This window comes from Sus scrofa, chromosome 14 (assembly GCF_054392235.1).
Source record: "Sus scrofa isolate SSC_HxYL_T2T_F1_AM1 chromosome 14, Sscrofa_HxYL_maternal_Yorkshire_Landrace_v2.0, whole genome shotgun sequence".
NCBI classification, from domain to species: Eukaryota; Metazoa; Chordata; class Mammalia; order Artiodactyla; family Suidae; genus Sus; species Sus scrofa.
Window position 1 is genome coordinate 126,564,423 of NC_139396.1, and position 25,711 is coordinate 126,590,133.

Genomic DNA, 25,711 nt, shown 5'->3' on the forward strand with positions numbered 1-25,711 from the left:
TGCTGTTATGAACATTGATGAAATATGAATGAACATATGAAAAGCTTGGAAGCTTTTCTTTGAATGCTTGTTTTCAGTTTTTTAAGATACATATCTAAGAGGGGAATTGCTGAGTCGTCTGGCTATTCTGTGTTTAAAGAGTCTATTTGTGAAGTGTCAGTAGTTTTGGAGTGCCACAACGCTCTGAGACTGTCCTTCATTGTTGAAGACTTAGAGCTTGTAGCAGAGCTTTTAAGTAAGCAGCAGAGTGAAACAAAGACTGACTTCAGATGACAGAGGCTTAATGTCTATGGTTAATTTGTTACCATACATTTTTTGTTTGTAACTAACATTAGAATGAAGGAAAGTACAATTTTCTGCAAGGTACAGTGCATTACTACTGCTTTGTTTATTGAAAGCCTAGTGATCGCTAGCAATTATTATCCCATAAATTAACCAGTGTTCAGGGACTTCTCATGAGTATACTTTCAAAAATGTTTCTTTATAGCATTTCCTCTTTATAGATTTAACCTAGGAGGTGTGAACGTCTAATTTGACTGCTCGTCTCATGCAACTTTTACTATAATAACATCAAATTATTACATTTATAGTATTTCTCTTTTTGGTAAATTGAAAGAATAAATGTTCTCTTCCATGGTTCTTGGAAATCTCCAAGACAGATTTATTTATTTATTTATTTGGGTTGTGCCCGTGGCATGCAGAAATTCCAGGGCCAGGCAGGGATGGAACCCATGTCCAGCAGTGACAATGTCAGATCTTTTAACTACTAGGCCACCAGGGAACTCTTCCAGGACAGTTTTGGGTGTGAAAGATATCTTGAAAGTTTTACTTTACTTTTTCTCTATTTAGGATCGAAATTTGGGAAGGCAAAATTAAAACAGATCTCAGAGTTTGCCTGAGAAACAAAACTTGGTTAATCAAAGTGAAAGTGAAGTATTTAAAAAATAAACAAAGAAACTTAGTTCTTTTCATAAGTGAGAGGAAAACTTTTTTTTGTTTGTTTAGTAAATAATCGAGAATTTAATAAAGTCCATATGAAGTGCAGAACATTATTCTGGCAAGACAGTTATCTAGGAAGATTACACAGAAGGTAAAGAATAACCTTTCATATTACAGGCAGGTCATTAGCCAGTAAACCAATGAAGCAAGCCCAACAAAATTGAATATATATTGCTAGATTTTAAACATATTTCGTAGCTTATTTTTAGGCCTATAGTGTAAATCAAAGCAAATACAATTCATTTTCCGTGTTTTGTCCTTCATTGTGCTCTTTCATGTTCTTAAACAGTTTGTTTAAGAGCACTGGTTCTTGGAAGTCTCATTGTGGCTCAACGGGTTACACACATGCTGCAGCCCTGATTTAACCCCTAGCCTGGGAACTTCCATATGCGGCAGGTGCAGCCCTAAAAAGCAAAACAAACAAAAAAACCCCAAAACAACAACAACAAAAACAACAAAAATCCCCACTGGTTCTTAGGGTCCAGTCGGAGTCGCCCCTGCCAGCCTGTGCCACAGCCATAGCAACATGGGATCCCAGCAACACTGGATGCAACCTACACCACAGTTCACGGCAGTGCTGGATCCCCGACCTACTGATCGAGGCCAGGGATTGAACCCGCATCCTCATGAATACTAGTTGGATTTGTTTCTGCTGCACCACAATAGGAACTTCTTTTTTTTGGAAAGGGAGTATAGTTGACTCACAGTGTTGTATTAGTTTCAGGTGTACAGTAAGGTGAATCAGTTATACATATACATACATCCATTTTTTCCCAGATTCTTTTCTCATACAGGTTATTACAGAATATTGAGTAGATTTCCCTGTAACACACTGGTTCCTTTTTGGGGATCTGTGAGGTCAAAACTATTTTCAAATGATACTGGGATTATTTATGTTAATATGCAATGCGTTCATCATTACTGTTTTCAAATGAACCAGTCAAAACTTTTTAAAATTCTCAGCTTTAGTTTTTAAGGTAATAATTATAATATTTAAGAATCTCCATATACAAAAGCCTTTTGAGTTCTCAATGTTTTGAGAGTGTAAAAGAAATCCCCAAATTTGAGAATTACTTGAGAAGTAGGATGTTAAAACTACCTTTTCCTTGAAAAACAAAAGCACATACACAGTTGTATTTTTGTCCTTGTTCCGAGTATAATCTTAACTATTACTAATGATTTTAACTTTTAACTGAAGTAGTTTATATTGAAACACTGAAGTAGAACATTGACAACTGTCTGACTCTCTGAATGTGAGCAAAGCTCATGAACACACATAGTACAACTTACTCAGACACAAACATCCCCTTTACTCATTTAATTAAAGAGGCAAAATGAATATTTTCAGTAACATATCCAAAAAATATAGCTTTTCTATAGCATATAAAAATAAGCAAAGGTATATAAATGTAATTATGTTTAGTAATAAGTCTGTTGGGATTCCACCATACTTAAAAATTAACTAGATGTCCAATGATTATCTCTTAATTAATTTAATATTAAGATTTTAAGTTACCTAAAGATCTTGGAAATTAATCTTCAGTATATGTTGACATAAAAAGTTTGTCAGAGTAATGATTCTGTTTAGTTGAACACAAATTTACATTTTAATCATCTTAAATATTTATGTAGGGTAATATTAGTTTATTTGATTAGTAAACTTGTATATGTTTAAGGAAAACAAACCCAAGTGGAATAAAATGATTAGTCAGGAGAAAAGAAAACTTTTTTTATAAACCCAAATGATCAAATTAGGCTTGTTTACTGAAGTTACACAGTTAGCCCTTGAACCACAGGGATTTGAACTATGCAGGTCCATTTGCACACAGAGTTTTTTCAGTAGTAAATACAGCAGTGCTATAGGATCTGGGATTGGTTGAATCTGTAGATGGAGAGCACAGATACAAAGGAACCTTGGATATGGAGGACCAACAATGAATTTATAAGTGGATTTTTGACTCTGTGGAGGGTGAGTGCCCCTAACCCCTGAGCTGTTCAAGGGTCAGCTCTATTTTTTTTTTTTTTTAAATGGCTGCACCCATGGCATATGGAAGTTAATGAGCAAGGGATTGAATCTGAGCTGCAGCTGCAACCTACACTGCAGCTGCAGCAATGCCAGATTCTTTAACTCACTGTTTGGGCTGGAATTGAATCCACGCCTCCACAGTGACCTGAGCTGCTGCAGTTGGATTCTTAACCCATTGTTCTACAGTGGGAACTCCAACTGTACTTTAATTATGTGAACCTGGATTTTTAAAATGTTTCTAAGTTAATTCCTGTAAGAGTTTTTGTAAAAAGTTTAGCACATTTAAAGCATTAGGAATTCAGTTTCTTTGTTTTCTGGGAATTTTATAAATATTCCATTTGAATAAGTACTATTTTTTAAATCAATAAGCCAGTCAAAACAGTTCCTTTAACTTAAGAAACTTTAAAATTTAAATATTTAATAATTTCCTGACATAAATTGTTTGATTAATCACACAAATGAGAATTAAAAATCTTTCTAAATTAGAGACAGAGCTTTATAGCTTTGATTCTGTAATTTCACCCACAGGTCAAGAGGCATTAGTTGAGGAGATAAAACCTCACTGGTCCAGTTATCAAAGAACTGAATAAAATTCTGGAGGGCATGAAATTGTTAAGTGACTTGAACTCGAAATAGACAAAAAAGATGTACATACTAGCATGTTTTTCATCTTTTACCCAAGAGATCTCTGTCGTCTGTGTATAGAGATCACCAAATAAATGTCAAACCGAAACTGTACAACTCAGATTGAGACTTGAACCCCACTCTCTTCTGATTGAAATCACACACCTGGTCTCAGGACTTACTCAAGTTCTGGTTCTTTATGTCTCAGCACAGAAAGAATTCAGCAAGAGGCAAAGTGATAGGTAAGAGGTAGATTTATTGAGAGAGATACACATTCCATGGACAGAATGCAGTCTACCTCAAAAAGTGAGAGAGGCCCTGAAATGTGGGGTGGTTTGTTTTTATGACTAGGAAATTTCATAGGCTAATGAATGGGAGGAGTATTCCAGCTACACACACAGACACACACAGACACACACAGACACACAAACGGGGCAAGGGGCACGGATTTCCAGGAATTGGACTACCACCCGCTTTTTGGTCTTTTATGATTGTCCTTGGAGCTGTCAGGGAACCTACGGCAGTGTCATTTAGTTGGTGTTTTACAGTGAGCGTGTAATAAGGCTAAAGGTCTACTGAAATCTTAGTTTATGTCATATCCTCAAGGGCTATGTTATTATTTAAGGTTTGTGCCATGCCCCTTTCCCTCCTGCTTCAAAACCATGAAGCCAGATTCTCAATCATTGTTACCACTTAGGGGTAATAACTTATTGGTTATTAAGAAACCAAACTAAAATATGCAGGTTGTAGCAAGGAAAACAAAACCAAACAAACCTCAGGGAAACAGAGCCCTCAAAGTTAAATGTTTGTTGCCACTTGATTTTCCTTCTAGAAGCCCAAAGCTAAAGTAGCCCATGAGGTGCAGTTTTCTGGCAGTGCATTTTCCTGGTTTTGCCAAGTGAATACACTGGGCATTTTTTTTGGGGGGGGTACTTTTAGGGTTGCACCTGTGGCAAGTGGAAGTTCCCAGGCTAGGGGTTGATTCGGAGCCACAGCTGCATCTGTGACCTACACTGCAGCTTGCGGCAACACCAGATCCTTAACCTGAGCAAGGCCAGGGATCGAACCTGCATCCTCATGGAGACTATGTTGAGCCACAGTGGGAACCCCTCCATTGGACACCTTGATGAAACCTCCAAAACTGTTAAAAGATAATATTCAAAAATGATAAAATTATGCTCCTCATACAGATAAAAAATTAGTGCATGCCAAGAATTGTATTCAACTTATTAATTAATGAGGGAACCAGTAAGATTACAACTGTTTCAAAGGCAATGGCAAAAAAAATGATATAGGCAATTTGGAATGCTAACATAGATTTAGCAGTTGGTATGTAACTGGTCAATATCTGCAAGGCAATAAATAATCAGTTGCATTCCATTGGTCAAAGTGTTTTGCATTTCTATGGACAAAGGAGTAACTTGCAGTACTATCAGTTTTAGCAATTTACAGAAATGTAAAATATCCCAAAAGAAAATGAAAGTCACAGATAATCTAGAAGGGTGTCCTGGATGGGATATTCAGTAATTATTTTTGTCCATTTCAAAATCTTTCCAATTTTTCTTACCATTAGTTGGGACCTGTTTTTGTTTTTTTGTTGTTGTTTGGGTTTTTTTTGTTTGTTTGTTTGTTTCTTTTTTCTTTTTAGGGCAACATGCACAGCATATGGAAGTTCCCAGGCTAGGGGGTGAAATCAGAGCCACAGCTGATGACCTACGCTGCAGCCACGGCAACATAGGATCTGAGCAACTTACATCTGTGGTGTATGCAACCTACACCACAGCTCAGAGCAATGCTGGATCCCCAACCCACTGATTGAGGCTAGGGATGGAACCTGCATCTTCACGGATACTAGTCAGATTCATTTCTGCTGTGCCACAATGGCAACTCCATTCTGGTTTTTTTAAAACATTTTTTTTCATTTTGTCTTTTACTATGCTTATCCTCCCCCTTTTTTTGCCATGCGGAAGTTTTTATGGGAATAACATTCATCAGTCTTTGCCCTTTCTGCTTGATTTTGAATCATAAGAAAGTTTTCTTTGCTGTGGAAATCCACTCATGATTTCTTTTGGAAATCAACTCATGTTTTCTTTTGGAAATCCACTCATGTTTTCTTTTGGAAATCCACTCATGTTTTCTTTTGGTAGATGGTTTTATCTTTTACTTTAACATTTTTGAGCCATTTTGAATTTTCCTAGGGTATGGTATAATTTTATCTTTTTTCACTTGGCAGTCCAGCTATCTTAATACTTCTTATTAAAAAGTGTATCTTGGAGTTCCTGCTGTGGCACAGTGGGAATGGGTGCATCCCTGTAGCACCAGGACGAAGGTTCTGTCCCATGCCCAGCACAGTGGGTTCAAGGATCCAGCATTGCTGTGGCATAGGTTGCAGCTGTTGCTCACATCTGATCCCTGGCCTGGGAACTCCATATGCCGTGGGGTGGCCACAAGTGAAAAAAAAAAAAAAAAGTATATATTTTTCACACTGATTTGAGATGCTGCCATTATCATTTAGTGAATTTTCATATGCAGTGGGTCTTTCTCTGTTTTTTTTTTTTTTTTTTTTTTTTATCCTGGTCATTGTCTATATGTTTATTTATGTGCTATACAACTTCACAATTATAGAGGCTTTATTGTTAAAATATCTGGTAGTGCTTCCCTCACCTTATTGCTCATCTTTTTGGTGACTCTTCCTTGTTTATTATTCCAGATGAACTTAGTAATAAACTTGTACCATTGTAGAAAAATCTTCAAAGTATTTTATTGAGAATGAGTTAAATTTATAAATTATTGAATGAGAACAGACATTTTGATGATCTTTAGTCTTCATTTCCAAGAACATGTTATGTCTTTCAGGAGAGTTAAAAGTTCTGCACAGATAAATTTTAAAATTCCTTAAGATTATGTGTAAGTGTTTTTTGGTTATTTTAATTGTGTCTTTTCTTACATTATGTCTTCTAATTTTTGCATATATATGTGAATGTTGGTAATCTTTGTATGTTAAGTTTTAACCTCTTTATTAAATTTCCTTATTGTTTGTAGTAATTTTTTCCCCATTGATTCCTTATGGGTTTTCTTGGAATGTAATTTTATAATCTGTATTTAGAAATAGTATTCCATTTCACTTCATATACCATAGATTGCTGTAGCTTAATAATTGCAACACAGTAGTTGAGACAGTGAGCATTTTTTTTCCCCCCGCCTGGAGTTTAGTAGGAAAGCCTTTAGTGTTTTCTCATTAAGGAAAACTCTGGCTTTTGGGCTGAGATACTTATATTATTTATATTTTATTATTCTGGGGGAAAATATTATTTAGTATTTTTAACATGAAATTGCTGAATTTTGTCAGATGTCTTTTCTGTGTCTCCATATGGAGGTGGTCATATGATTTTTATCCTTTTGCTCCATTAGTATGACTGAATTTATTAATGCATTTCCTATTTTTGAAATATTCCTGTCTTCATACAATAAATTTCATTGGGTCATGATAAATTACTCTTTTGGTGTGCTGTTAGATTCTGTTTGTGTGTACGCTTTCCAAGATTTTGTATTGATATTTGTAAGTGAGATGGTCTGTAGTTTTCTTTTTTGGTGTAGTCTTTCTCAGGTCTTCAAATCAATGTTGTGCTCACTTCATTAAATTGGAAATTTCCTTTCTTTTTCTATGCTTTGGAATGATATAATTAGTATTGATTATCATGTGATCTTTAAAGTTTTGTTAGAATTACCTTATGAAATCAATTGGGTCTGTTGACTATTTTTTTTTTTTTTAGAAGAGTCCCTTAACTCCTTTCTCTATTTCTCTTGTGATAAGTGGTCTGTGCTAAATTTTCTGTCTCTATAATGTAAGCTGTATTCTTTTGAAAATTATCCCTTCAAATTTATTTGAGTAGAGTTGTGCAAATATAGTTTTACATTAAAATTTCTTCTGTTTTGATGGTTTGTGATTTCATTCTTTTTTTATTCATGATTAGGTTCACTGGGTTGGTCTGATTTGTTGATTTAAAAAAAAAGATGTGTCTTGGGATTTATTCATTCCACTAATTTTCTCTTGTCTTGGGATTTATTCATTTCATTAATTCTCTGTTTTCATTAAATATAAAAGCATTCCTTTCATATTTAATGATTTATTTCTTCTGTTTCTTTTGATTTAATTTATTGTTTTTCTAGCTTTTTGTATTTTGCACTTGTTTCATTTATTTTATTGAGGTAATTATTTCATGCTATTAATGTTTCTCTAATGACTGATACAGCTGTATCTCACATATTCTGATGTTTTCCTTGCCATTTTAAAGAAATTCTGCTGTTTTATTTTAATATTTTCCCTTTGATCCAATAGTTTTTTAGTGGTGCATTTTTTAAAAAGTTTCCAGATGTAGTCTTTTTTATTTTTAAAAATTTGCTTTTAATTTTTAATTTTATTACACTTCATTTAGGTAAATCTTTTTTTTTTTTTTTTTCTCCATTTGGTCATGCCTGTGGCATGAGAAAGTTCTGGGGCCAGGGATCAAACCCATGCTGCAGCAGTGACAGTGCCTAATTCTTAACTTCTAGGCTACCAGGGAACTCCTACTGAGATTTTATTTGTGGCTTAATATATGGTTAGTTTTCTTGAGTGTTTCATGTACTCTTAGAAAGAAAGCATATTCTCTTTTATTAGGGTTCTCAGTTTTACACACAGACTCCTTATTAGCCAAGTTGGTTATGTACTTTAAGGCCTCATATTGTTTTTCACCTTTCTTAAATTGAGAGGTATGTTAGTGTCCTACTTTTTAATTTGTTACAGTCTCTTCTCACATCTCTTATAGTTTCTGCTTTATAAAAGTTTGTTGCTAAAGTTTGGGGTCTATAAATATTAATGTTATATCTACATTTTGAACTATAGTTTTTAGCGTAAAGCACAAATTGTAAGTGTAGAATTCAATTAATTTTCTGTTTTATTTTCCATGGTGAATGGTGGTTTTTTTGTTTGCTTTTGTTTTTTGTTTTTGGCTGCTTTGCTGAGAAGTCAATCTTAAGTGAATTTCCCCTTGATTGTAAATGAATACTCCTGAAAAGGACTTTGGTAGCAGTATATAGATCATCTCTTAAGCTGCTAAGCAAACTGCTGCACTTTAGATCTGCTCTAGACAGTTTGATGTTTTTGTTGAATTTTCTACATTCTTCTAGGGAGGCAGTCTACATCTGCATTCATTAATCTGATTAATTGTTTAAGCTTTTCGAATTAAAATTTATTTAGCAACTTGTTATCCTTCCTAGAGGAGAAATTAAATTTATACATGTTAAGAGTTTCCATTTCTCATCTTTAGCTTTTTATCAAGTAGTGCAAAAGTCAACAGGAAGAGACATCTCCTTCGTCAGGAGTGTAAAAACAGGAAGGAGGAAGTCTATTGCAAATCTGTGTTAGCTGATTATCAGTTCAGGTTTCACCATAGAGGATGTCCATTAACGATCATCATTATGCTTTGTTGTTAACCAATTTCAGTGAGTGTTAATGTCAATATTACAGAATGTCAGTCCTAGTTATAGGAAGTAATGTTAACTAACAAACTGCACTAGACTCTTTCCTGTGCAGGGAAACAGGATATTATTAGTGAGTACAAGTCTGAGAAATTGTGCATAGAGGAAAAACAAGGCAAGTAAAATTCAACATCAGAAATGTATGGAAAGCCATCCTTTATTTTTTGACTTTGATTTATCTTGATACTTTGATAGATTGTATGATTCTTTAAGATATGATTGTTTCCTTTTTTTTAAATTAAAGTATATTAACTCTGTCATTTAAAATATTGTTTGACAGAATGTCTTCAGTTGAATTAGAGGAAACACCTGGGCATTACTTAATAAAACATTTAAGAGTGCATATGGCAAACTAGATGAAATATTTATGGGAAAAGAGTGAATATTTTGTAAACAAAAAAAATCTTAATCATTCTGTAATGAAAAAAATTGAATTCTGTGTTTATACGTTGTTAGAGTTGCTAGAAACTCTCCATTACTTGACAGCTACAAAATACCTACTTGGTTTAGATACTTAACAGTGATATTTTAGGACATTTATCCTGAATTCTTTACTTAGCTATTCAATATTGTGGAAGTTTTGAAAAAGCAAAAATGTTGTATGAAAGCTAGATGGCATTATATTATTATCGCTTATTATCCTAGAGACTTGTTTGACATGTTCGTTTCCTCAAGGGTCTATTTAATTAAACTATGACTTTATTTTTGGATTTTTTTTTATATCATGGCATAGATAGAAAGTTAGAATGAGGTTTGAGATGATCATTATTGTGGTATAACCTCTTCATTTGGGAAGACATGCTCTAATGTATTGGTCAGATAAGGTGATTTGTCAACTCCTTATAATTGTAAGGAATTTGTGTGTATGTTTGTGTATGTGTAGGTGTGTGCATACATGTGCATGTATATCTTAGTTACAGATTTTTGTTTATTTTAGTTGTAATTACTAAACCAACTTGAATGAACTTATGGAAAAAAATAGTGTACGGTTACTGGGTATCTCACAGCAATCCTACTTCTCAAAAGACTAGAAGAAAGAAAGAAGTGATAGTATTTCTTTCCATTTCTCCATGTTTCTCTCTGTCTTCTTCGTTCTCTGAAGTCTGGCTTTCTCTCCTTCTCTCTGTACTTGAGGAGGATGACCACCTACAGCTTCCATATGTCAGTCAAGCGCATACAGATGGCTGTGTCTGAATTCCAGTTCAAAATTCCTGAAAGAGCTGTCTAACTGAACTATCTTGAATCAGTTGTACGCTTCTGGTGCAAAGTACTGTTGGTCAGAAGAGGCCATATTGCTTGTCCAGCCTTGTGAATGGTCAGTGGTTCTTAGAGACAAAGAATATATTGTAGTTGTGTTTGTACAGTTTTCTGGGGCGAAGATTTATGACTTTTATTAAAATCACAGAGAATAGTCTTGCCACTCCTTGGCTTGGGCACAAGTCAAGTAAAGATTAACTACTCTTAAGAGTTCTGTTAGAATTCTCACTACTTACAACAGATATCCTTCATATCGGTTAAACTGCTTGTCTCTTTTACAGTGCTGTGTTCTTTCCTGGCTGTGTTTACCATGATTGAATTTTCTCCTCCTCTATCTACCTATCACGGAATTCCCTTCTTAGGTCCTATTTCCTATATGAAATTTTGGCATCCTAAAACATTGTATTCTACAAGGATACATATTATCTATTTAAACACATACACATATAAATATATGGATATTTTCTCTGTCTGAATTCTAATAGCATGGATTTTTAAAGTGCTACACAATGTTGTTTAGTTATGATTGTATGTCTTGTGTGTATATTTTAAATAAATATCTCAAATGCAGGCCTTATAGTCCCTGAGGCCTATGATTGTCATGCATACCTGGCTAATTCAAACTATGTTACATAGCATAATACCATGGGTACAACATTCTCAGTAAATACTTTCTTTGGGGGCTGCACCTACGGCATATGAAAACTCCTGGGCTAGGGATCCAGTCCACACCACAGCAGCAACCCTAGCTGCTGCATGACAACGCCGGATACTTAACCCACCGTGCCACATGGGAAATCCTCAGTAAATACTTTTTCAACTGAATTAATAAAAAACAAAAACCTTCACTGTAGAAAATTTTGAAGAATTCTATAGAGAGGAGGGAAAACACTTTTTTCCCACTGCTTAAGGATAATAAAATTCTAGCCATTTTTTAATATTAGAAACAACTATTATTTACTTGTAGAATATTTAAGATTATGATAAATAACATATTAAAAGTTTAATTTTTTTAAATATTTATTAAGTGAAGTTAAATTACATTGTGTGTAATTTTCATCCTATTTTCTCTATTTGTTTATTTCCTTATTGTTGTGCATTTATTTATTTTATTTTTTTCTTTTTATAGCCTTATTTTGCGGCTTATGGAAGTTCCTGGGCTAGGGGTTAAATCAGAGCTGCTGCCAGTCTCTGCCACAGCCACTGCAACACCAGCTCTGAGCCACATCTGTGACCTATGCCACAGCCTGTGGCAATGCCAGATCCTTAACCCACTGAGTGAGGCCAGGGATTGAACCTGCATCCTCATGGAGATTATGTCAGGTCCTTAACCTGCTAAATCACAATGGCAACTCCTATTTTTAGTTTTTAAGGAAACGCCATACTGTTTTCCATAGTGGCTGTACCAATTTACATCCCCCCTGCCTCCCGTTTTGTAGGAGGGTTCCTTTTTCTCCACATCCTCTCCAGCATTTATTATTTACAGACTTTTTGATGGTAGCCATTCTAACTGGTGTTAGATGATACCTCATTGTGGTTTTGATTTGCATTTCTCTAACATTTACCAATGTTGAACTTTTTTTCATATGCCTATTGGCCATCTCTCTGCTTTGGAGAAATGTGTCTTTAGGTCTTCTGCCCATTTTTTTTTTTTTTTTTGGTCTTTTTTAGGGCCGCCACCTGCAGCATACCCAGATTAGGGGTCAAATCAGAGTTGCAGCTGTCAGCCTATGCCACAGCCACAGCAGTCAGATCCGAGCCTCGTTTGTGACCTACACCACAGTTCATGGCAATGCCAGATCCTTTAACCCAGTAAGTGAGGCCAGGGACTGAACCCGAGTCCTCATGGATGTTGGTCGAGTTTGTTACTGCTGAGCCACGACGGGACCTCCCTCTGCCCATTTTTTGATTGGGTTGTTTGTTTTTGATATTAAACTGTATGAACTATTTGTATGTTTGTATAGTAACTCCTTATTGGTTGCATAATTTGCAGATATTTTCTCTTAGTTCATAGGTTGTCTTTTTGCTTTATTGATGATTTCTTTTGCTGTGCAGAAGCTTTTAAGTTTGATTAGGTCCCATTTGTTTATTTTTGCTTTTATTTCTTCTGCACTAAGAGACTAAGAAAATACTGCCTTTTTTTTTTTTTTTTTTTTTGGTCTTTTTAGGGCCGCACCTGTGGCATATAGAAATTCCCAAGCTAGGGTTGAATCAGAAATGTAGCCACTGGCTTACACCACAGCCACAGCATTGCAAGATCTGAGCCCCGTCTGTGACCTACACCACAGCTCACAGCAACGTTGGATCCTTAACCCACTGAATGAAGCCAGGGATCGAACCTGCGTCCTGGGTACAAGTCAGATTCGTTTCCACTGAGCCACGATGGGAACTCCAATATTGCTGTGATTTAAGTCTAAGAATGCTTTGCCTTATGTTCTCTTCTTCTAGGAGTCTTATGGTGTCGTCTTATAGTTAGGTCTTTATAAACTATTTTGAGCTTATTTTTGTATATGGTGTGAGGGAGTGTTCTAATTTCATTGATTTACATGTAGCTGCCCAACTTTTCCAAGACCACTTGCTGAAGAGTCTGTCTTTTTTTATTGTATATTTTTGTCTCCTTTATTTTAGGTTAATTGACTGTAGGTGTGTGGGTTTATTTCTAGGCTGTATTCTGTTCCATTGATCCATATGTCTGTTTTTGTTGTTCTGCTATTTTTAACCATTATATTAAAGCAATAGCTATCAGAAAAACAGATTCAAAAAAGGAACTAATCTTATTTTTATTTCATAATATTTGTTAATCAGGTAGAGTATGAGATTCACACTGTATTTTGATACAATAGAAAAGCAGTATTTCTAGAGGTTATTTTTTGGCAAAGAGTGCCCTCTAGTGAACCTTTTCTGTTTATTAAGATTGGTAGTTAAGATTTTGCATCCTCATAGCACTTGTGAATTGAGTATAGAAATAGAAGATACCTTCAATTTCTCAAGGAATTTAGAAGATTAAAACATACACTAAGTAATTGAAGAGTGAATTTGATATGTTATACAAATAAATAAAAGATAGTGTGCAAAAGATCTGGGAACATTCTGGGCAATGGGAGAGTTATTCAATATAGGTATTGATAAAAGTATCTTGAAGGAACTATCTTGAGCATAATCTTGAAAGAAGTTTAATATTGAGGCACACTGTGGGAGAGAAGCGCCCTGGAGGTGGAAAAAGAAGTTAAGGACAGTGCCAAAAAGGACTGGGGCCAAAAGGAAAAAAGAAAGAACAGAAAAAGGAATTATTCTGGAAAAGATTTAAATTTCATTCTATTTTAAATATTTTTATGCAAATGACCAAACATTTAGTTATTGTGCTCGGAAAACTTTCTCAGAGATTCAGAAAGGATTCCGTTGGGAAGTTGTGGCTTGGGGTCTTTCACATGGTTGCAGTCAGATAGATACTGGTTGCTAAGTGGGCTAAAATCAGCTGAAGGCTCATCTAGACTAGATAGCCACAATGGCTCATTCGAATTGCTGGCAATTGATATTGCTGTCATTTGGGGTGACCACATATGACCTCTTCAGCATATCATTTTTGGGATTATCAGATTTTTTACATGATGGGATGATTTCCCCCAGAGTGAGTATCTAAAGGCATCTATATAGAAGTTCCATGGCTTTTTTCTAGCTTCTGAAGTCACAAATTAATACTTATGTTTCATTGGTTGAAATAGTCACAAGCCTACCCTAAATTAAAGGAAGGGGATATTGACTGCACCTATCTATGGAAGGTATATCAAAGAATTTTGGACCTATGTTACTATTCTTCATTTATTTTCCCACCTCCTTGAAGAGTAAAGCTCACTGCAGATAAATCTTAATGATTTAGGGACCACCTCTCCTCTTTATTAAAATTGCCTGTGCACAAAAAAAAAAAAAAAAAAAAAAAAAAAAAAAATGGAATTCCCGTCGTGGCGCAGTGGTTGACGAATCCGACTAGGAACCATGAGGTTGCGGGTTCGGTCCCTGCCCTTGCTCAGTGGGTTAACGATCCGGCGTTGCCGTGAGCTGTGGTGTAGGTTGCAGACGCGGCTCGGATCCCGCGTTGCTGTGGCTCTGGCGTAGGCCGGTGGCTACAGCTCCGATTCGACCCCTAGCCTGGGAACCTCCATGTGCCGCGGGAGCAGCCCAAGAAATAGCAACAACAACAACAACAACAACAGACGAAAGACAAAGAAAAAAAAATTGCCTGTGCATATGCCTGTTTTCTGTGCTTGATTTTCAGTTTCTCTTGTACATGGTTGCTACTTAATGAATATTGTTGGAAAGAATTCTCCTTTCTCTTTATCCTGCTATTAATGCTTTGGAGCCATTTCACTTATTATTTACTCCTGGATTACAAAGTATCAGGGAAAGCTGTAATTCATTTTTTTTTTTTTTTTGCTATTTCTTGGGCCGCTCCTACGGCATATGGAGGTTCCCAGGCTAGGGGTCGAATCAGAGCTGTAGCCACTGGCCTACGCCAGAGCCACAGCAACGCAGGATCCGAGCCATGTCTGCTGCCTACACCACAGCTCACGGCAACGCCGGATCGTTAACCCACTGAGCAAGGGCAGGGACCGAACCCGCAACCTCATGGTTCCTAGTCGCATTCGTCAACCACTGCGCTACGACGGGAACTCCTGTAATTAATTTTTAATATATTTGATGAAATGATTGGAAAAAAATGTTAGGAATACTAACATTTAACATGATACCTTATACTGTTTCATTCTTGCTGTTCCAAATTGCTAAGTAACTATAGTAGAATTTTTTTTTTTAATTTTCAAGATTGAGTGGTATTTTGAAGCAGTCCTTTTGTGTGTTTAAGATAGGGAGATGATGTCTTTGCTATTTGTTATTTAAAAGAAAACAATTCCAAATCATGTGACTTGAGGTAAAAAAGGGGCTTTTCTCCCAAATGTTAACTCATTTGCCATCTTTGAATATTTTAGCCCATTGTTTCTCACATGAATATTACTGAAATTTTGAACACCTTAAATGCACCTTTTTTTTTTTAAATGCCTTTTAGGACTGCACCTGTGGCATATGGAAGTTCCCAGGGTAGGGGTTGAATTGGAGCTGTAGCTGCCAACCTACACCACAGCCACAGCAGCAGAAGCACGGGATCCAAGATGTATCTGTGACCTACACCACGGCTCCACAGCAGTACTGCATCCCCAACCTGCTGGGTGAGGTCAGGAATCAAACCCGCATCTTCATGGATACTAGTTGGATTTGTTTCCACTGCACCGCAACGGGAGCTCCCTTAAATGTATCTAAAGGCTACTGAAGAGAGTGCAGTGTTTCAAGTTTCGTTTCTGACTCTAGCTGCAGGCTTTCAAGTGGATTATAAACTGGTGTTTAGGAGACTTTTTCACTGAAAAATTAGATTAAATTTCCTGTTTCTGATAGCCTAGGATATAGACGCCAACTGGTCACTTAGGTAGGAAGAGACAGAATATGTCAGTGTAGCTTCTCCTAATTCCAGGATCCATACAGGGAGCCCAGAGACCTGCTGATGACTTAATCTGGACGAAGCAGAGTCCTCCGGTGTGTAACTGTCCTTTTATATTTGGGGGTTACATATATTCTGTTCTGAAGGAACTTAAGCTAGCAATTCATGTGCTTCTGCTTAAGGAAAATTTTTCAAATCTTGGCTTTAAGTTATTTGCCATATAACTAATTTATTGTATGACCGATTTGCTGAATTTACCAAATTTACTGATATACCCCAAACTGTTTTTTTTTTTTTTTTTTTTTTTTTTGTCTTTTTTTGCCATTTCTTGGGCCGCTCTCGAGGCATATGGAGGTTCCCAGGCTAGGGGTCGAATCGGAGCTATAGCCACCGGCCTACTCCAGAGCCACAGCAACGCGGGATCTGAGCCGTGTCTGCGACCTACACCACAGCTCATGGCAACGCCGGATCCTTAACCCACTGAGCAAGGCCAGGGATCAAACCCACAACCTGTTGGTTCCTAGTCCGATTTGTTAACCACTGCTCCACAACGGGAGCTCCCCCAAACTGTTTTTTAAAACTATTTTTGGGGTTCCTGTTGTGGTGTAGTGGGTTAAGAACCTAACATAGTGTCTAGACGTGAGGATGTGGGTTAAGGATCTGGCATTGCCCCAAGCTGCAGCATAGGTCGCAGACATGGCTCAGATCCGATGTGGCTGTGGCTGTGGCTGTGGCTGTGGCAGAGACAGGCAGCTGCAGCTCTGATTTGATCCTTAGCGAAGGAACTTCCATAAGCCTCAATATGCAGCTGTGAAAAGGAAGACAAACAAACAAAAACTATTTTTGAGTTTGATAGCGAGTAATTTATGTTGGAATAGGATGGTTTTAATAGCTTTTGAAAATTTTGGGATTAGGTTTTGAAAAGTTTGGGCTTAATAGATGCCAACTATTACATTCAGGATGGATAAGCAATGAGGTCCTGCTGTATAGCATGGGAATTATATTCAGTCACTTGTGATAAACTATGATAGAGGATAATATGAGGAAAAGAATGTATATATATGACTGGATCACTTTTCTGTACAGCTGAAATTGACTCACCATTGTAAATCAACTATAATTTAAAAAATTTATTTATGTATTTTTTTTTTTTTAGGGCTGCACCCATGGCACTTGGAGGTTCCCAGGCTAGGGGTCAAATTGGAGCTATAGCTGCTGGCCTACACCACAGCTACAGCAACACAGGATCTGAGCCTCGTCTGTGACCTACCACAGCTCATGGCATCACCAGATCCTTAAACCACTGAATGAGGCCAGGGATCAAACCCTCAACCTCATGGTTTCTAGTTGGATTCATATCCGCTGTGCCATGACGGGAACTCAAATTAAAAAAAATTAAAAAAGAAAAGTTTTGATCAGCTTTTCTATATTATGTTTAACATTGTCTTCATAGTGGCATTTTTAGGAATGTTTAATTTGTCAAAAGGGTAGTTAATTGTCATAAATATAGTATTCAGAAAAACATTTTATAGTTAGTGACTAAAATTTCAGTACTAATCAGCTGATTGGTACTTAGAACATGAAAAGTGTTTAATGTAAGTGTTAAATTGCTGAAAAAGTATCATAAATAATCTTGCTAAAATATCAAATCTTAAATAGATGGGAGTTCCCATGACTTGGCGGTAACAAACCTGACTTAGTATCCTTGAGGATGCAGGTTTGATCCCCGGCCTTCCTTAGTGGCTTAATGATCCAGCATTGCATGAGCTGCAGCTGCAGCTCCGATTCGACCCCTAGCCTGGGAACTTCCATGTACTGCAGGTATGGCCCTAAAAAGAAAAAAAAAAAATCATGAATACAAATTACTAGAAATATAAAATTAAGATTAATATGCTAGAAATTAAGCTTGATATGCTATTTAAAACACTGATGAAAGAAATAGTAAAAATTCCTATGGACTGGTATAATAGAATGCTCAAAGGAATGAGAAAGTAATTTTTTATTACTAGAAATACAGAATTAAGGCAAATGTCATTTGAAGAACTGGTAAAAAATATGGTTAATGTTTGAAAAAGTAGAAAATGGCATTAAAAGGCATACACTGGAAGTGAGAAGTAGTGCTTAGAATTATTTTACTAAAAGTTAAATCATTTCTCAGGAAACTAATAGATTTTATTTTCTTCACAGTTACATGGATTTTTTTTTAAATGAAAGAAAAGGATACCAAAGATAGTAGAAGGATATTAAATAAATGCTTTTTGACAAAAAAGTACTCTAATATGTTGCCGGTAATAAGAAGAGAGTTCTTTTTCACATATCTTGTGACTGTTGTTTGTTTTACATCAGAAAGATGTTTTTCTAAAAAAAAAATGGTAAATTGTTTATCTTTTTAACAGAATGTAGCAGCTGTCCAAAAAATCAAAGTAGCCTGAGGGCCTCCATTAAAACACTTGATTTGATGACACAAGCATTTAAGTTTCAAAGAATCAGTTCCATTTTAAATGACATCTTAGTTTTCTTATGTTTAATTACCACTAGGTGGAGCTCTATGCAAACAAGTCAAGATGGCATTTCTGAAAGATGTAGTTATTTAAATTCTATAAGCCTGATACATCAGATGATCAAATACTGTGTGATAACTCATATTTCCACACTTTGCTTTGGTGTGGAAGATTAGATCTAATGAAGATAGAAAATGTGTGTCTAAATTTTTTTAGCTATGCTTTTAAGACATATACATTGTTTTTATGCATTCCTAGTTGCTAAATTAAAATATGTAAATAAAACTGTAAGATAGCATAATCCATCTTAGTTTTCTGTTCACAAAGTTTTAAAGTCATCTCTTCTTTTAAAATTGATTTTGCATTTGCATTTTTGTCTGGTTAGCATTGCATTTTGCCAGGAGTAAGATTTTTATTTTGCTAAGGCTTTGTGATGACTGAATTCATTTATTGAAGTCAGTATCTGTATATGGAGCACTTAAGTACAGTCTTAGTGGATGTGGGTAGTGGAAAATTTTCTGACTTTCTAATGTTCACATTTTCTTGTTTTGTCATATCTGTGTGTATTTAGAGGAACTTGATTAGTCTCACTAGTAGGTATTATTAAATTCTGGGGACATTTTGAAGGAAGAAAAACTTATTTTCATTAAGATTGTGTATTGCTTGAAAATTTAGGACAATAATGTGCATGGCACACTAATTAGTTGGACGATTGTTAACCAATTTAAGATTCAAAGAATGAGTAGTACTGAATGGTATTTCCTTTCTTTAGGTCAAAATCTCATGGAATAATGATTATCTTTCAAAGACATAAAAAGGAAAAAGAAAAATGGATTTTTCATAGTCTCTTCAGCTGAGGTCAGACGAGTACAGGGCCTTCAGTTTTCTCTACTTCATTCTTTGTTCCTTCTTATTTTCTTGCGTTTGTAATTTAATTCTGCCTAACAATTAGCTATGCCTCAGTTCTCATCTCCTTTTTCTGTTCATTGGATGATTTCACCTGATGGGTGCAACAGTGCACATCAGGGATTCCCTACTGAGTCATTCTCAATTGTTGATCTTCAAAGGTGATCTGGTTAGTTGCTATGCTGGTAACTCCTCTGCATTCTCATGCTGCTTATCACCATTTCTGGTTGGAGAGTCTATCTAACATAATGGTTAGGAGCACTGACTTTGGAGTCAGTAGACCTGGGATTAAATCTCGGTTCCCTTACTGTGTGACTTTGGGCTTAAAGTCTTAATCTTCCCAAACTACATTTGTAAATTGGGATGCAAACAGTGTCTATGTCATAAAACTAGAGTGAATATTAATGAGGTATTGAATGTAGATCACTTAATAGTAAGTATTTGGTTCTGTGGTGCTGTTTTGGTCATCTTTATCACATTAAGCCAGAAGCAGCAGAGTATGACGCCTCTTTAGTCTATTTAGTTTCTAGGGAATTGTTGACAAAGGGTGCACATCTTCCCTGCTTCTTTCTATATTCCACACCATCCACCTTTTTTCCAAATTATCTTTGTAATTAAGTGTGGATCCCATCAGAGAAAGATTGATAATTCCTGCTTATGCATACAGTGTCAAAAAATTCTTCCTTTTTCCTTTTTCTTATACATATCTACCCTTTCTCACTTTCTGCCTCTCTCTATTCACTTATCTATTTGTTATTGATTTTATTAGCAAATTTTTAGACTAGTTATTTTTGATATTACTTTTCATCAGAGTGGATAGAGGGGTCATTCAACCACATGTGATTAATGTCTTTTTCAGTGCTTGTGTCTGGATTTTAGATTTGTGATGCATTTATTAAATTGAAGAAGTCAGAATTGTGTACTTTCTTGAGTTCTTTTTAGAATTCTAGAACATTCTATCTTTTGATGAATTTTGGACTCTGGCATTTGCCTGATCCTTCAGTATGTGCTTTAATATAATTTATTCCTGTGACTTGGAACGTTTCTTTATCTTGACATCATTTCTGTGTATTCTGCTTAGAATGATCTCATTGATATGGATTGTGGTTGACAAGTGGTTATATCAGCTTGGAGTGCAGCTTGTACTCGTGTCTGGAATGGCAAATGGTTACCAAGGGTCAGGAGAGACTAAGACTTACTAATAGGAAGATCAAGACCTACTCTTCTTTCTCATTCACAGTACTAATTCTTTGATTTTATTTTTAACATTAAATAATTCTGATAATTATTTTTCTCTACACTAATAACGTCATTAGGAAAAGAGGTGTTCACTTGCTGTAATAGTTGCACTGCTATTATATGTATTAATATATAAGGTATAATACATACATTATATCCATTTATAGATATAGATGCTGTAATAGATGCACTGGCAGTGTCATGAATTGCTATAAAAGTATGTTTTTACAACTCTGGAGAGTAAATTCAAATGACACTAAAGGATGGACTTTAAGAACTTTCTAAAATACAATAGACCTCTGGGAAATAACTAGTTTTTCTTCTTCTGTTTATTTATATTTTATTGTTATTTTTAAAAGAGATAACAGTATTGTCTTTGCATTGAGGAAAGGAATCAAACCCTCCTTTGGAGGAACATTGTAGTAGGGCAGTCCTAAAATACCTCTTGCTAGTTTTTTGTTACAGTGATGCAGCTGTAATAGACAAAAAAAGAGCCAGTTCTTTTGGTATTTTCTGTTTACTACCTGGTACTTTAAGAGCCAGATAAATATCAAAGTTTTATTAAAATATGTAAAAATATCTTAGAAACGCATATATACTACTTGAAGAAATATAATACTAATTTCAGTTCGGAAATAGAAATTTGTTTATCACACCAAGGTCGATAAGATAACCTTCCTCTTGCATGTGAATTTTTGTTTGGTATAATGTTTGTTTAAGAGATCTTGTTAGCTATATGTAGTGTAGGAAAAACACTTAAGTGGAAATTATAGTACTGCTCCAGTCATTCATTAACTAGGCTACATTGAGCAAGTCATTTATCATTTCTCTGCCTATTTCCTCATTTGTGATAATTTCTCTGATGTGGTAAGAAATTAAAACCTTAGATATAAAAAATACAAAAGGCCCTTTACAATTGCCAGGTATTAACGGTAGTCAGCTTCTTCAGCATGAGTGCTTGAGTGTTAGTCATATTTGATATTTGCAGCCAGTATTTAATTTATTCAGCAGATGAGTCACTCATTTAACAGGGATTTAGTTGTCTCTTATGCGCATACTATGATAATAGCTAGTGTATATTGAGCACTTACTATGTGTCGGTTGTTGTGCTAGGAGGTTTTCAAATGTTTACTAAATCCTCATAACACTTCGATGTAGGTACTTTTTAAAATCCTATTTTATTGTTGAGAGAATTCAGATATAGAGAAGTTGGGTGGCTTACCTGAGGTTGAACAACTAGTAAGTGTCCTTTCTGATTCCATCTATCAGGGTTTTTTTGCGGGAGGATGGGGGCAGATGAAAAAACAGAGTTACTTATTCTTAAACCCATCTCTTTTAAAAAGGCTGACCCTTGCTTCTGTGGCTTGACTTGGCTATATGTTGCTCCACTAACCTACTTCTGCCCTTCATTTATTTTCTTTTCATCTATCAGTTATTTATTGAGCATCTGCTATGTGATCGGCTCTATTTTAGGTTTGCGTCTACAACAGGGAACAAAATGGACAAAAACTGTCTGCCCTCCTGCAACTTTCCAGTAGGCAAAGTTGAAAAATAAATAAAAGTGTGAAATAGAGAGTATATTCAATAGTGGTAAGGGTGATGCAATGACAAAGTATACTTTATTTAAGGAAATTAAAAAGGAGAAAAAAATAAAGCAGGAAAGAGAATTGTGTATGTGTGTGTGTCTGTGTGTCTGTGTATGTTTATAATGTGGATATTATAGCCAGAGAGAACTTCATCAAGAAGGGGATAAACGACCTAAAGGATATGAGAGAGGCAGCCATGTGTGAGAAATGTGATCCAGGTAGAGGAAACAGCATGTGCAGAACATAGGACAGGAATATGCCTGGTGTGTTTCAGGAACCACAAGGAGGCCAGTGTTCCCGGCATGGAATGAGTAAAGTGTTAGGAAGTGAGGTCACTGTGATAACATGGGGCAGAATTACGTAGGGCTTTATGGGCTGTTGTAAGAGAAATACGGTTTTGAGCCGAAGAGAGACATAGGCTCTGATTTATATTTTAGTGGGATCATTCTGTCTACTGTGTTCAAAACAGACTGAAGGGAAACAAGGGTGGGATCAGGGAAACTCTCTAGGAATAAGCGGCAGGACACATGGGTGTCTTAGTCCAGGGTGGTAACAGGAGGTGGTGAGATGTGGTTGGATTGCTTTGGTGGGAAGAGTGGGAGAAAGAGAATAGTCAGGGATGATTTCAAGGTTTTTTTGCCTGAACAACTAGAAGAATGGAGTTCACCAAGATGAAGGAAGTCTGTGCGAGAACTAGGGTTTGGGAAAGAAGATAGGACTTCATTTTGGACATATTTGAAATGCTTATCAGATATCCAGTCAGAGAAATGGCATGAGTTTGAAGTTTGAGGAAGAGACCAGGGCTAGAAACAAAAACTTGAGAGGTGTTAGAGTGTTTATGGAATTTAAAGCCCCAAGTCTAGATGAGATCGAGAGATGGGTATAGGTAGAAAAGAGAAGATATCCAAGATCAGAGACTAGTTCTAGCCCAGCTTTTAAAGGCCTAAGTTCCTTTTTTTGGGTCTTTTTTTAGGGTCTCACCTGCAGCACATGGAAGTTCCCAGGCTAGGTGTTGAATCAGCTACAACTGCCGGCCTACGCCACAGCCACAGCAATGCCAGATCTAAGCTGTGTCTGTAACCTATACCACAGCTCATGGCAATGCCAGGTCCCTGACCCACTGAGCGAGGCCAGGGATTGAACCTGCATTCTCATGGATACTAGTCGGATTCATTTCCGCTGCACCACAAAGGGAACTCCACGGCCTAAGTTCTTAATGATTGCTACCTTATATTACTATCTTTAGTGTTATGATAGGTATTCTTCCCTCAAGAAGCTTACAGTTTATGTGTAAAAATATATGACATATACTTGAAAAATTTAAGTTACAATGTGAAGTAATGTAATTTTATTGTATATTTTATTTATAATTTGTCAGAGGGAGTAGAAAGGACTATATGTTTACCTTTTCTATAGTTGAAAAGATTACTTGGTATGGAGATACTGAGAAAGTCCTGCTGGAAGAAATGGAACTTGAATTGAACCTCAAACAATGGGCAACAGATGGGGAGTCACATTTTTGGAGGGCCCCAAGGCTAGCTTCAGGTTCAGTAATTCACTAGGAGGACTCACAGAATTTACCAAAGTTGTTATACTCACAGTTACTGTTTGCTACAGCAAAAAGATACAGATTAAAATTAACAAGAGATGGCATATGAGGCAGGGTCTAGGAGAGTCCCACTGGGGAGCTTCCAGTTGTCCCTTCCCAGTGGAATCCGTGTGGGTAGCAATGATATGTGGCAACACTCATGGAGTATTACTAACCAGGGAGGCTCTCCTAAGCCATGATGTCCAGAGTTTTTACCAGAGGTTTGTCCCCTTGATGCCACTAAGTGGTTTGAGTTGCTCATCCAAATTTTCAGGCCCTCCAAAGCTGTTACCGTGTGGCTTGATGGCTCCACCTACTATAAATCACATTATAAGTCACATTGTTAGCTTTGACTGTTTGGCATTGCTCAAGACACCCAAGTAAAAAAGGCATCTGTCATGCAGAACATTCCAAAGGCTAGCCTCCCAGGAATTGGGGGCAAGGGCCAAACCTTTCTTTGGGCAAGGTTAATCCTTTACTGCATGGTGGGTGGAAAAGTCCCTCAGTGTAGAGACAGCATGAGCTGAGATACTGGAGGAGTGCAAATGCCGTGTTTATAGAAAACATTGTGGTGACTGCAGTATGGTCTTATACTTGAAATTATGAACTCTGCAGCCAGACTACTGGGATTCATATCCTGGCTGTTGTGACATTTATGATAGTTACATAATTTTAATCTTTCTGTAAATTAGTAAGGGTAGTAATAATTCATACATTATAGACTTATTGTCAAGATTAAAGAGTTAATACATAAAACACTCAGAATATGTCCTGAGGAGTTCCCTGGTATCCTAGTGGTTAAGGACCTGGCATTGTCACTGCTGTGGTACGGGTTCTGTCCGTGGCCTGGGGACTTCTGCATGCGGTAGGCATGGTCAAAAAAAGAGAAAAGACTATGCCCTGATGCATAGTAAATGCTGTAGAAACCAGGAGTTTGTTTATGCATTCCTTAATTATTCACTTAGTGATTCCTTTTTTGAGTATTTGTAAATTGAAGACTCATCTCCTGAGTCTCAGACCTTTATTTCCAGATCCCTAGTGATGTGTCTAGAAGGCTTATGGCTCTTTAAATATTAACATGTTCAAAAAGAATTTAAGTATTTTCTACCCAAATTATTTCTACTCATGTCAGTGCTATCATTCTAGCTTATTCAGAGATTTTTTGTAAAGATTTGGGTTAATAAAGAGTAAATTTTGGTGAACTGGGAAGTTAATGTTAGCTTTCTTTTTGTATATATACAGGTCTGTGTATGATGACCAACCAAATGCACACAAGAAGTTTATGGAAAAGTTGGATGCTTGTATCCGTAATCATGACAAGGAAATTGAGAAGATGTGTAATTTTCATCATCAGGGTTTTGTAGATGCTATTACAGAACTTCTTAAAGTAAGAACTGATGCAGAAAAACTGAAGGTAAGAAATACCTTTTTACCTTTGCTCTCATTAAATTACTCAAGTATTAATTTATAGTGCATATTTACAAACATTATTAAATGTGCTAACTTCAAGAAGTGAATTCGTGTATATATTTGGGAATGCTCTGTTAACACAGTTGTCATGCTAATGACAGAAGTAATCTCTCTTTTCTTTGTAAAGCAAGTAATGCATTGACTCAACAGGATTTCTTTCCATGCAGGGGAATGAATTAAAAAAGTTCACACAGTGAAAGTCCTCATGTCATCAGGGTTCTAAAGTAACAATTAGTACAATATTGATAAAAAGTTATCTTCTGAAAATTTAAAAAAACTTACTGTATGTAATTGTGTTCTCAAAATTATTTAATAATAGTGAAACTTTAAATTTTTTTCTTTATTTAATAGCAGCATATAATATTCTTAAAGTTGGTCTACATTTTCTTCCACATAGCAAAAACATTTATTGAATGAGACCTAGATTTGTTTTGTCAGAATACAAAATACTTAGTTATAAGAATTGTCCTATTTCTCTTTCTTTACATTTGGAGAGCTTAGCAGCAGAAC

At 36.1% G+C, this 25,711-nt stretch overlaps 1 protein-coding gene across 10 annotated transcripts in view; it reads left to right on the forward strand.

The window, feature by feature from the left end:
* EXOC6 (exocyst complex component 6) overlaps nucleotides 1–25,711 on the forward strand; it is a 222,746-nt gene that overhangs the window by 32,252 nt on the left and 164,783 nt on the right. For all 10 annotated transcript variants that reach the window (XR_014826641.1, XM_021073794.2, XM_021073792.2 and 7 more), the window contains exon 2: nucleotides 24,974–25,145. Coding sequence is in view for 8 of the 10 variants with exons in the window: in XM_021073794.2 (XP_020929453.1) it covers nucleotides 24,974–25,145 (172 nt within the window). In the remaining 2 variants the exon portion in view is untranslated. The remainder of the gene's footprint in view (nucleotides 1–24,973; nucleotides 25,146–25,711) is intronic.